Source organism: Dipodomys spectabilis, unplaced genomic scaffold, assembly GCF_019054845.1.
Source record: "Dipodomys spectabilis isolate Male_0828 unplaced genomic scaffold, ASM1905484v1 ptg000009l, whole genome shotgun sequence".
NCBI lineage: Eukaryota > Metazoa > Chordata > Mammalia > Rodentia > Heteromyidae > Dipodomys > Dipodomys spectabilis.
Genome location: NW_024870686.1, coordinates 24,816,381 through 24,828,606, shown reverse-complemented (window position 1 = coordinate 24,828,606; position 12,226 = coordinate 24,816,381). Strand labels below are relative to the sequence as shown.

General features: G+C 38.2%; 1 protein-coding gene across 1 annotated transcript in view; it reads left to right on the top strand.

Moving 5' to 3' along the window:
• Galntl6 (polypeptide N-acetylgalactosaminyltransferase like 6) overlaps positions 1-12,226 on the top strand; it is an 813,988-nt gene that overhangs the window by 748,779 nt on the left and 52,983 nt on the right. The window contains exon 8 of the mRNA XM_042702130.1: positions 637-744. Within this exon, the coding sequence (XP_042558064.1) occupies positions 637-744 (108 nt within the window). The remainder of the gene's footprint in view (positions 1-636; positions 745-12,226) is intronic.

Here is a 12,226-nt window from a genome sequence, read left to right as displayed (position 1 = left end):
ATGACAAAATAAACATTCAGAAATGATAAATGTTTTTATTAAAATTGCCTTAAGCTATCAGCTAAATCAACTGCCAATCCAAGTTAAATGCTTTTCTATGAAGTGTTACCAACTGAAACTTCCATCAGATCAAGGAATCCCATTTCATCTTTAACTGTTCTGCCTACTAAAAATGTCTTTCTTCCACTAGATTGAAATCTGTCCCTTTATAGCTCTATGCTAACAATCGTGCTACTATCTCCTTAAGGTGTTATAAAGTATCTCTTCCAAATATTCAGTTCTTCAAATATTAGCCAAGGGCTTCTCTGAATTTTAGTTTCTTGTGACCATCTATTCTTTCTAATCCTTCTCCTGAGATGATTTTTATCTTTTGTTTCCAACTTCAATAATTCTCTTAATAAATGCATATAAAACACCCAGAAATTAAAAAGAGCTGGAATATGGTCTGTGGAAATGATATTTTGGTGAACTAGTATTTTGGTTCTATCCTTTTATGAATCTATGTGTTCAAAAAGTTGGTTAAGCCCTTATAATGCAAATTTGTTTAGAAACTTTAACAGATTTTGTGAATCTTGTTAACAATTCCTTCGTGTGTAAAATTCATACTTCTTTTTCATTTACTTTCCTCTCTTGCAGGTGTGGATGTGTGGAGGAGAAATGTTTGATGTTCCATGCTCTAGAGTTGGCCATATCTACAGGAAGTATGTCCCTTACAAAGTTCCATCTGGGACTAGCCTGGCAAGAGTGAGTACCTGCATGAGACACCATAATCAGCTGAACATCTATTCTAACCTAAGCCACAGAAAGTTAGACACTTCAGTGTGTCAGTGAGTGCTTCATTCACAGTCACATAAATGACAGACAGCAGAGCAGGAGTATAAACTGGAGTCTACAGAATCGATGACCAATTCTCTCTCTCTCTCTCTCTCTCTCTCTCTCTCTCATACACACACACACACACACACACACACACACACACACACACACACACACACACACACACTGTGAGAGAAGCATCAATGAGACAGGAGAAGGATGGAGAGTTAAACAGTCTTCTTTTTGTAACAAAGACAAATTTGCTAAACGTTTGTATCCTCAAAGTGCCAAAATTGACCAAGTCTAGATTTATTTTCATTCTTGTTTTGGAAAGACATTTGTGGACCAAATGGCTAGGATGCTTTTCTCTTCTGTCTCTCTGAATATGTGCATGTATAATGGGAAAGATAAGATCCCAGTACTTTCTCCAAACAATCCTGACAATTTCTTTGTTGTCCAATTTACCTTCTTCATGACTGAATCTGTTCTCCTTATGACAATATGTACTTGCTACTACATATTGGAAAATCTAAAAGAAAGGGAAAAAAAGAATGTCTTACCATATCCCTTCATACCCTACTTCCCTAAGAACCAAATCCTGTATTTTGAACAAGCAAATATGGTTTAATTTAGTCATAAGGCGGAATGTACTTAAATCCTAAAACAAGAAGAACTCACAGGAAGGGGAAAGATTACACAATTTTGAGCATATATCATGCATCAGCTGTGTGGATAGCATAGCAGTTCAAAATATCTTAAAGATAACAATGTTCTGTCACTTACCAACTTTCATTCACTCATCTACTCTCCAATCTGTGACACCAGATGAATCATTCATTTGTAGGCTGGATGGTGGATGTTAGTCTGCAGTCAAAAGTAGAGGGAAAAGCTTGGTGGAGAAAGTTGTGCTGATCTGAAAAAAAAAGGTTTATTTTCAAAAAATACAAGTGTTGATATATTTCTGAGAAAGAAATGAAGTACTTTTCAAGGACTGTCAAAATGTAGAGAAAGTTGGGCTGGCACATAAAACATCCTGGGGAAAGGGAGTCTTCATTCAAATGAAAGAAGTCCATAATTCTGAATTTTAATCTTTTCCACTTAAATTTTACTCGAGGGCTCATTTTAATTTTTTTATAAACTGCTAGAGCAATCAGAATGTCATAAATATTGAAGCTCAGCTGTCACTCTAAGGAACACTTTATGATTTTTAAGTAAAAAAGTATATTAAAATGAAAAATAAAGTCTGATATATCATGGGAGAACTTCAACTACCTTGCTACACCCTACATTATTACTAATTCATCAGAAATGATGAGAAGCTGTCAAGGTGCTTGAAATTCCAATCCACACCTGCTTTATAGATATTTTAATCTTTGCAGACTCATTAGGTCATAGAGATGAAGCTGGTTTCCAAACCCCAAAGGCTTGTTTCGGTACTTTGCAAAACTCATTCAGTTCCTCAAAAAAATGTGTACTTTTTGTTTTCCTACTTGTAGACTGATGATTCCATACAACTTCAATCTCTCTGTCTCTGTCTCTGTCTCTGTCTCTGTCTCTGTCTCTGTCTCTCTCTCTCTCTCTCTCTCTCTCTCACACACACACACACACACACACACACACACACGATGTATGGCTAGCAAATAATCCATTAAACAGCATGAAATTGTAGAAATAAAACCAAAGAATATTATTCAATACTTTCTCTTTCCCCAGCATTACAATCTGGTTGGAAGAAAAGATATCCATACAAGAACACCTTAGAAGACAATACAAGATAACTATGTCATGGCACTTGTAGAAATGTGGAGGTAGAGGGAGGAGAAAGCCATACCATAGTTGGAAACTTCAGTTCTCCTCACTTGATAAGTTAAAGGACTTAATAAGTTTTAATTAATAGGTTTTAGAGAATACTGGTTCACAACCCAGAACCAATGACCAATGCCAACTTCTGAGCAAGTTTTCACCCAGCCTCAGTTTATTAAGAATTGAGTAAGAGATGGAGAACAGTTCCCCCATTGTTAAACACATGCTGATGGTAGCACAACTGTAGTCCCAAGAAGAATAGCACAACCCATGAGATTTTCCCCAGAAGAGTTCCCAGACCCCCTGGGAACTGACTGAACAGGACGGTCCTAGAAGCACAGCTGCCCCCTTGAGTGCCAATAGAAGACAAAGTTGGAATCCAATCTTATCCCAGGTCTGTAAGAGACACTACAACATGCAGATCTGAAGACTGTAGACTTTTACCTCGCACCCATGACAGAGCATTTATAATTTATTCTTTTTATTCTAAACTTTCACCTTGACTTTTATGGCAACCATTCAAGAACAGATTTTAGATTTTCCCAGTTCCAAGATAATAGGTAAAATTAAAGAAGTGAAATCTCTTAAAGGTCAAATTGTACAGGATGCTCCATAGTTCTTGAAAATGTTAAATTCATAGTACAAAAAATAGAGGTTACATGGTGTATGCATAGTGAATGGTGAATGTAATCTGGAATTACGAATCAAGGTCTGTCTAAGCTGGGTATCTGTGGCTCACACCTCTAATTCTTGCTACTCAGGAAACTGAGACCTAAGGATCATGGTTCAAAACCATCCTGGGCAAGAAATTCTATGAGACTCTGATCTCCAATTAACTAGCCAAAAGAAGCCAGAAGTCGAATTATGGCTCAAGAGCTAGAGCTCCAGCCTTGAGCACTAAAGTTCAGGGACAGCATCCAGGTGCTGAGTTCAAGCCCCAAGACTAGCACAGATGCACGCACACTTGTATGTCCAAAGTCCACACTCTTGTAAATCCAGTGCCTTATAGAATTAACAGGAGCAGCTGGTACATTCACGGGCAAAACAGAAAGGGCGGGCATAAAGACTTACAAAGCGCTGTGTTTGAACCACAAATGTGCATTGGTGGCAGACTCTGAAGGACCCTTGGTGCAGACACAACATACCCAAGGAGGTGCTGATAGTTTTTAAACTAGAAATGCCATGAAGAAAGTAGATGCAGGGGAAAGAAACCAACAAGATGTACCAAAGGGGAGAGAGACAACAGAAAGTGACATTTTGAACTCCAGCAACATCTGTAAAAGAAAATCTCATCAAAGATCTTTATTGATTTGTTAAACTGTGCAAAGAAGGGAAGGTCAAATGTGACTATGAGGTTTTCATCTTGGCATCTAAGAGAAAACAGTACAGTGGAGAAACAGAGAGGTTAGGAGAAAGGAGATGAGGCTGTGTTTGGTTTTAGATAAGGTGAATTCTAAGAAACAGCCTAGCCTAGCCTCTGATCTAGGAGGACATACACAAAAATTCTCCAACAAAAATTCTAGAGCCTACAAAATCTTCTTCCAGAAATTTTTAGCTTAATATATCATATATATGTATATGATATCATACACACACACACACACACACACACACACACACACACAGTGACAGCACTATCCTAGCTCTAGGAATTCAAATGATGGGCCAATCAAACACAAATCATAAATTCTCTTAATTAATAGTGCTTTAATAGAGTCCCCATAGTAACCTGTAATATCACAATGCTAGAATAATATGAAGATAGGAAAGAGTGAAATGAGGACAAACTTATTATGGCATCAGATCTGAAACTTGCATAGTTTGCTTATGTATAAGCTGTGTTCATGTTGATTAGCATTAGCGCCATGATTAACAGAAGAGGAAGTACATGTCATACAAAGCTAAAACATTTCTAAATATATGGATATATGGCTATTTTATATCCACAGGTTATATTTAATGACCCTATGGGCTACACTAACATGTACAAATTACAAATACGTTCACTTCATGACCTCACTTAAGGCTCTTTGTTAAATGCAATGACCTTTGAAGATTTCCTGTGGTTCTTATACTTCATGTTCATGAAAGCTAAATTTGAGGTCTGAGGGATCTCAAATGGCTGCTTTGATTCTGTGTCAGTTATGAAATATCTCCTTAATATACTTCCCAAGATGACTTTCTTCCATGGACATCTCCCTGATGACAACCAGCTCTCTGAACTTCATAAATCATCTCACATTTATGACACTGACGAGGGTGGAGAGAGGTAGAAATAGGAGAGGAAAAAAATAAGGGCTTCAGGGGGAGAAGACAGACCACCCCAAGTTAATTATGAGCCCTTGGTTGCATGTGGTGTAGAGAATCTCTCTCTCTCTTTCTCTTTCTCTCTGAAGTCTCTAAAAGAGAAAAATACAATACTTCCCCTGCCTCTCTTGTCACCAAAAATAACAAATTGAAAAGACTAGTTTGATATCTGAGAACAAAAACATCCACAAAACTGTAATGGGGGATGATGAATGGAAAACCTATATTCCCACAAATTGACCTTTCTCCCCTCATGACTATGAATAGGTTTACTCTCATAAAACTGCCCAGCAAATAAGAGCTATGGCATGACCATATTACACGTAGTGACAGCCAGAGCTTATGTCTTGTACTCTTAAAGACTATGGAGTTCAGATACTTTATGTGAAACTATCACTGAGTTCAGGGACATGGTGGCCTTTTGGGAGCATGTTCTCAGAAGCAGGAAATGATCAATTTTTCCCAAGGACTCCACCCCATCAATGCTAAATCTGCTGTACAGAAGCTATCCCTCTGAAAACAATAACCATCTCTAATTTTTCCTGCAATATAACAAAAAAGGCCAATACAGCTTTGCAACACTAGGGGTAAGAACTAAAGATGATTCAGATACTGCCATCATGTGGATGCTACTCTTCCCTCTTGGCCACAAAATACATAGAATATCTGCCATCAAAAGAATATAATACCTTTTATTATCTGTATCTTTCTATTTAAAATCTCAGTCTCCTTTCATGGATGATAATCATAATTCTCCCTGTTATCTCCCTAAAAATAATTCATAAATATTATTATGACAATAATGATCCAGTAGATCATTGAATACCATAAAAGGATAAATGTCATTTCTAGCTTTCATGAATGCTTAGTGCTAGAGACATATTGTCAATAAATGTTTATCATGTGCTTAGTGTGTGGCAGGTAGAAATGCATATGACATGCTATACATCCTGAGCCAGTAGCATTAGGACATCTCTTTGGTTTTTGTTTGTTTGTTTTTTGTCAGTCCTGGGACTTGAACTCTGGGCTGAGCTCTGTCCCTCAGCTCTTCAACTCAAGGAGGACATCTCTTTGTAGAGTAAGGGGGCCTTGCCTTAGGGCATTTCTTTAACTGGGATAAGTTTCTGGTAGGACACCAGCAACAGAGCGCTCATCCACATGCTTCATGTCCCCATTTTATACCCTGGGCTTGTGTGCGCATGTGAGACCAAAAACATCAAGGATCTACAACAGATGAAGCAGGAAAACATAAAACTCAATTTGATTTCCCACTCTTTGACCTTCACTTGCTATTTATGTATTTTTCTTGGCTTCACAAATAACCATAGTATAACACATTGTTGAAGTTGTTGTTTTAATTTTTCGGCAGTGTGAGGGTCAAGCATCAAGTTGTCACCACCACTCATAGCCATGGGGGAGAGTAAGAAAAAACTCACTGACAGTTCATATGTAGTGAAAAAATGCATGAGGATATTTCAAAACTGAACAATTTCTTTCAAAGCCTCTTGGAGCTATCCTTCAGTTTCCTATTTATTTCGTGTGCATATTTTCTGCGCCATAGTATCCCATGGATACTATGTTCTTCCCAACATGAAGCCATTTTTCTCAGTTTAATTCTTTCCAATATTTCTTGATGCTTTCTAAGTTGTAGCTCAGCTAAGACTTGTGAATCAGTTCTGTCATACTTCCTCATGAGGAAAGCAAAGCATATAACTGAACCAAGTGGTCCCCAAGCTGTGGGGAATCCGAATTGGGGGGGGGGAGGGGGCTGTCACCAAAGAAACCCACATTTTATATTCGCTTTTCACACCTTCTGTTTACATAGCTATTTGTGCCTAAGTAAATATAAGATTCAAATTTTAGCCCTTTCTATTTTACATGATATTTGGTTTGTCAAGATTAATCATTACTTTTACTTTGTCCTTCTTAATGAAATTAAAAAGGGATTTGTTTTCTATTTCTAGTGGTAACCATTTCAGTCTGTTTTGGTGAGTCTTCCTTCTACCTAGAGCATTTGACACTTCATGTTGTTATTTAGCATTTATATAGCTTATTTTCTCAAAGCATCTGAGAAACAAACTACATGGTGAGCCCTATTTGTGGGCTAAGAGGAATTATAATTGCCTTTTTATCATTATCCCCATTAGAACTGAACATTTTCCCACATTCACAACTCCACTGGAGACTCAGAAATAACAGAAAGCTTGCTTCAACAAAATAGGTCCCTGCTGCTATGAAATTAAGCTCCTGAAATTTAAGCAAATTAAAATATTTTAGCATGCCATAATCTCAGTTACCAAAAATGTAACTCTTGCACTGAGGAAAATGGCTGCTTGCTTCTAACTCTGCCTTGCAGGAGCCCCGCCCCACGATGAAGCCACAGAAGCACCTGATGGGAGAGACTTATATTTCACAATCCACTTCTTCCCATGAGGTGCATGAATGCACAATGACACTGAACTTGAGGCCTCTGCTATTACATTTCCATTTTAATCACCTTATTGCTAATACTTCCTTAGTTCATGGCAAGAACTCCATTCCCAGTGCAACTCTAGCCCCAATGTATCTTCTTTTCTTAGTGCTAGTTGACTTATAAAATGATTTATAAACTGAAAAAAAAATAATCAAACGTCAGCTGTGTGGTGGCTGCTGCTCTTAGTGTTCTACTTCTGAACACAGTTTATAAAATTTGACCGACAACTTTCACAAACTACCCATATTTCAAACGGATATTATATTAGAGCAAAGAACCCTACAATGAGTAATCAGAAAGCCACCCATTTTTTTCTGTCTCATTTTTAAACCATAGAGGATCTGCCAACAATCACTGGCATACATACAGCAACATTATGGTTGTCCCACACTGTCTCCATTGCTCTCCAAAAGAGTCTCAGTACCAGCCCTCTTTCTCTCCTTCTGCTTCTGCTCTTTATTTCCTGTCAATTAAACTACTGAAGAAACAATGCCATGACCATTACTTGTAATGACAGCATAACTTGAGCTTGTGGTACTTTAGTCCTCTGAGTGCCAGAGCCTCTCTGAACCCCGAGTAGACTCAAACGAGGAGGCCAGATCCTCACCATGCAACGTGTGTGCTCAGACTCTTTTTTTTTTTTTTGGGGGGTCCGGTTGTGGGGCCTGAACTCTGGGCCTGAGCACTGTCCCTCAGCTCTTCAGCTCAAGGCTAGCGCTCTACCACTTGAGCCACAGCGCCACTTCCAGCTTTTTTTCTTTTTTGCTTATATGGTGCTGAGGAATCGAACCCAGGGCCTCAGGCTTGCAAGGCAAGTGCTCTACCACTGAGCCACCTTCCCAGCCCCTCAGACTCATTTTTGACAGAGGACTTGTATGCAGAATATATAAAGAATTCTCAAAATCCAATAATTCTTTCAAAGTGATGGATAGAGCCCATACTTAGCACAAACAAGATCCTGAGTTCAGTCCCTAACACCTGAAAAAAGGTTTTTAATAGGCAAGATCTTGAACAGCTATTTCATTAAAGAAAATGCATAAAGGTAAATAACATCTAAAGATGCTAGGCATAGTTAGTTGATGGAAAAATGCAAATTAAAAACATGATGAGACACTTGTTTTTATAATAGCAAAACTGGAAAAGGCTACAATAATATGAGTAAGGGAGGTTAAGGAGTCACTGGAATGATCACCCACAGCTGATGAGAATGCAGTGTAGGTGACAAAATGTAATGGACAGGGGCTGGGAAGGTGGCTCAGTGGTAGAGCGCTTGCCTTGCATGCATGAGGCCCTGGGTTCAATTCCTCAGCACCACATAAGCAGAAAAAACAGAAGTGGTGCTGTGGCAGCCTTAAGCTGAAAAACTGAGGGACAGTGCCCAGGCCCAGAGTTCAGGCCCCATGACCAACCAAAAAAAAGAAAAATGTAATGGACAGAAATGCATGAAACTCCATGGGTGAGCCTCAGAATAACTATGTGAGTGAAAGACACTAGATAAACAACAAAATAATGCTATCTATCTAAAATTCTGAAAATTAACCTATAGATACTGATAGCTGCCACAAAATGGGGTTGGAAGGAGGCAAGAGAAAACATGTAGATGTGAGGAACAGATTATCATTATTTGATGATAGCTTCACATGCACATACATATCTCACATCTCTATTATTCTATGCATAATTTGTACTGTGTACAAATCTGGATGCTAAAAGATGATCAATGTCCAATCTATTAAAACTCCATGAGCATTACAAATATATTACATTTTGTAATGTCACTAAATCATACAAGTAGTTTTTTTGGTTTGTTGGTCATGTATCTAAAGGTCACAAGAAATGTTTTTTTTTATAAACACTACCATAAATACCCAAAATATTCCGACAAATATATAATAGAGATACAAAAACCAAAGAAAAAAAAAGCCAACCCTGTTAAGACAACCAAAAGCAGATAACCACCTGCAAAGAGCTCACCCGCCTTGAGGGAAAGGGAAGAGGAAATTGCCTGTCAGAGAAGCCTGCTTTGTGGGACTGGATTAGCTTCCTCTCCCTATGCTGAAGGCTTCCCACTGACTTCAAAGAAGTCTCAGATCAGAGAAAAGTAGAGCTCAGCTGAATAATTGTTGTGAGGTTGGGGCTCTCTTAAGGAGATTCTCTTTTGAGCTGTACCCATGATGACATTATCATATTATCAATGAGAAGAGAGCTTTGGGATATGACTACTGAGCCACTAAAGCCCTCTTAAGCATCAAAGAAGAAACAAGATATGCATTCAAATCAAAGCGGAATTTTTAAAATCATCTGATAGTGATGCAATTCCTTGCTGTAGCAGTGACTGTGACAAATAAGAAACTGCTTCTCTGTGAGATTGGGTTTTCTGGCTATCATCAGTTCTGGGAGGAGTGGAGAGAGGGGAGCGCTAAAAAAGATAAGAAAGAGAAATCTATTACTCAGCCCACTGAAATAAAATAGTTTAATATTGACACAAACACAGCATGTGGATTGAGTTCACACCAGTGCACAAGTAAAAATCACAACCCTCACAAAGAAATAAAAGCGCACAACTGAGGTGAACTGGCCCAAATAATACAAATTCATGGGACAGTCTGTGGCCAGAGAAATAAGCAACTCACAAATAATATAGTGAAAAACAATCTGCAGGGTCTTAAATGCTGCTGGCAAATATATATACATATATACACTGTATATGTGTTGTATGTATTTATGTATATATATATATATATGTTTTATGTATATGTATTACACATATGTATATAATTATATATGTACATATACACATATAATTAGTGAATAGATTTATATAGTTGCATCAAACAGCAGGAAAATTGGAAGTATCTATTTTTCTTATGTTGCATGCACAATAAAGCTGGACAAATCAGAGCTGAAAATTCATTCTTAAGAACTGAACTAGAAATTTGATTAAATGTTCCTGGAAAATATCAATTCAAATGGCAGATGCGTATTAGAATTAAGGAAAAATGTAGTGTTTGGTAGTGCAAAGAAAACAAGATTTGAATTCTAAGTGAATCCAAACTTGCTGATAAACATCTGGGAAGCATAGAGAAAGCAGAAATAAATACAAATTTGGGCTGAATAGGGGAATATGCTGTAATACATGAGACAGCACCCAAGGGTGCCAAAAAATTAAAGTGCTATGCATCACTGCTTTGTATGCATGGAAGGTACACCAATAACACCTTTTATTTCATTTATCATTCACAAAGCATGAAGGTCTGCAACTTTTAAAATGGAGAAACCCTTCACTCTCTTTCTACACCAAAAAATAAACTTATTCCTCAGCATTAGTAGTTGACATCCTCAAAACTTTTGCATGAACTCCATGCTGGGTGGGTGCTTCCTCGGAAAAGAAAAACCCTCTTAGTTCCAACTCGAATGAGATTAAGTTCTCTCCCTTCAGTCTTCCTTACCCATACAACCTTGAGCCGGGATAAACCCAGTTCAAATATGTGAAGACAGAGGTATCTGCCTACTTATTTTCAGGCTGAGGTTAACACACACCTAGAAAGCCCATTGTAGGCATGCTGAGCCCTAGCCTCTAGCTACTAATTAGTTCTGCTGTTTTCTTAAGCACTGTGGCTGTCTCCCTGCTCACTTCCCAGATAGACAACCAGCAGGATCCCACATGGTAAAAAGTGAAGAGCAATGGGGTTTCATGCTTCTATTATAGCAGTGCATATTATAGCTGACTCCTCAGCAGAGACCTGCTTGATATTTCTCTGGTACTATTTCTACAGAAGCAAAACATTCATTGTGCATTGACATTAGCTTATTGACATTAGCATATGCCAGCTTCGTTTAAGATTTAAAATGCCTTTGTGAGGCACATATAAGATGCCAATTTTGTCTATTGGGAATAGAGTTGCCAGATTTTGCAAATAAAAGTTCAAGATGCTCAGGTAAGTTTTAGGTAAGCAACAAATAATTTTGGTATTAACAAGTGCTAGTTGTACATACATTTTTAAATTATTTGTTGATTATCTGACATCCACACTTAACTGAGTACCATGCACTTAATGTGGTCATTCTAATTGGGAGAAATAAGAAAATTGTTCCTTTCATTGTTTGTCTAAAGGACAGAGCACTGAGTCTAAAAAACTAATATAGGCATAGACAGAATACTCAAATATTTTTTATTACAGCTGGTGAATAGGGGTGCTCAGATAGGCAGAGGTTTATACAAGAGAATAAATAGAACCTCTGATCAATGTCTTAAAGAATGGTCAACTCTTATGCAACAAAAGTGTGGGAACGATCTGGGTGCCAGTGGCTCATGCCCATAATCATGGTTACTCAGGAGGCTGAGATCTGAGGATCATGATTCGAAGCCAGCCCCAGAAGGAAAGTCTGGGAGACTCATTGCCAATTAATCACAGAAAAGGCTGAATGTGGCACATAGAGCACTAGCCTTGAGCAAAAAGGAGCTCAGGGACAAGGTAGTGCCAGATAAATCCAATTCCCTATCCACCACGTGACCAAGATGGTGCCCGCTAGACCCAACTTCCTCATTTCACCAGAAATCCAAGTGGTCAAGTACTGACATTCATGCTGCTCAATCAACTAAGTTTCTGCCAACTCTATAAAATCTTCAGTAGTCAGGCCTTCAGTAGCTCATGCCTGTAATCCCAGTTCAGAAAAAGGCAGAAGTGACACTGTGACTCAAATAGTAGAGCACTAGCCTTGAGCAAAAGAAGCTCAGGGACAGTACCCAGACTCTGAGTTTCAAGCCCTAGGACCAGCAAAAGAAATCTTCAATGAGAGTCTAGACCAAGATGAGTTTCTGGAGGG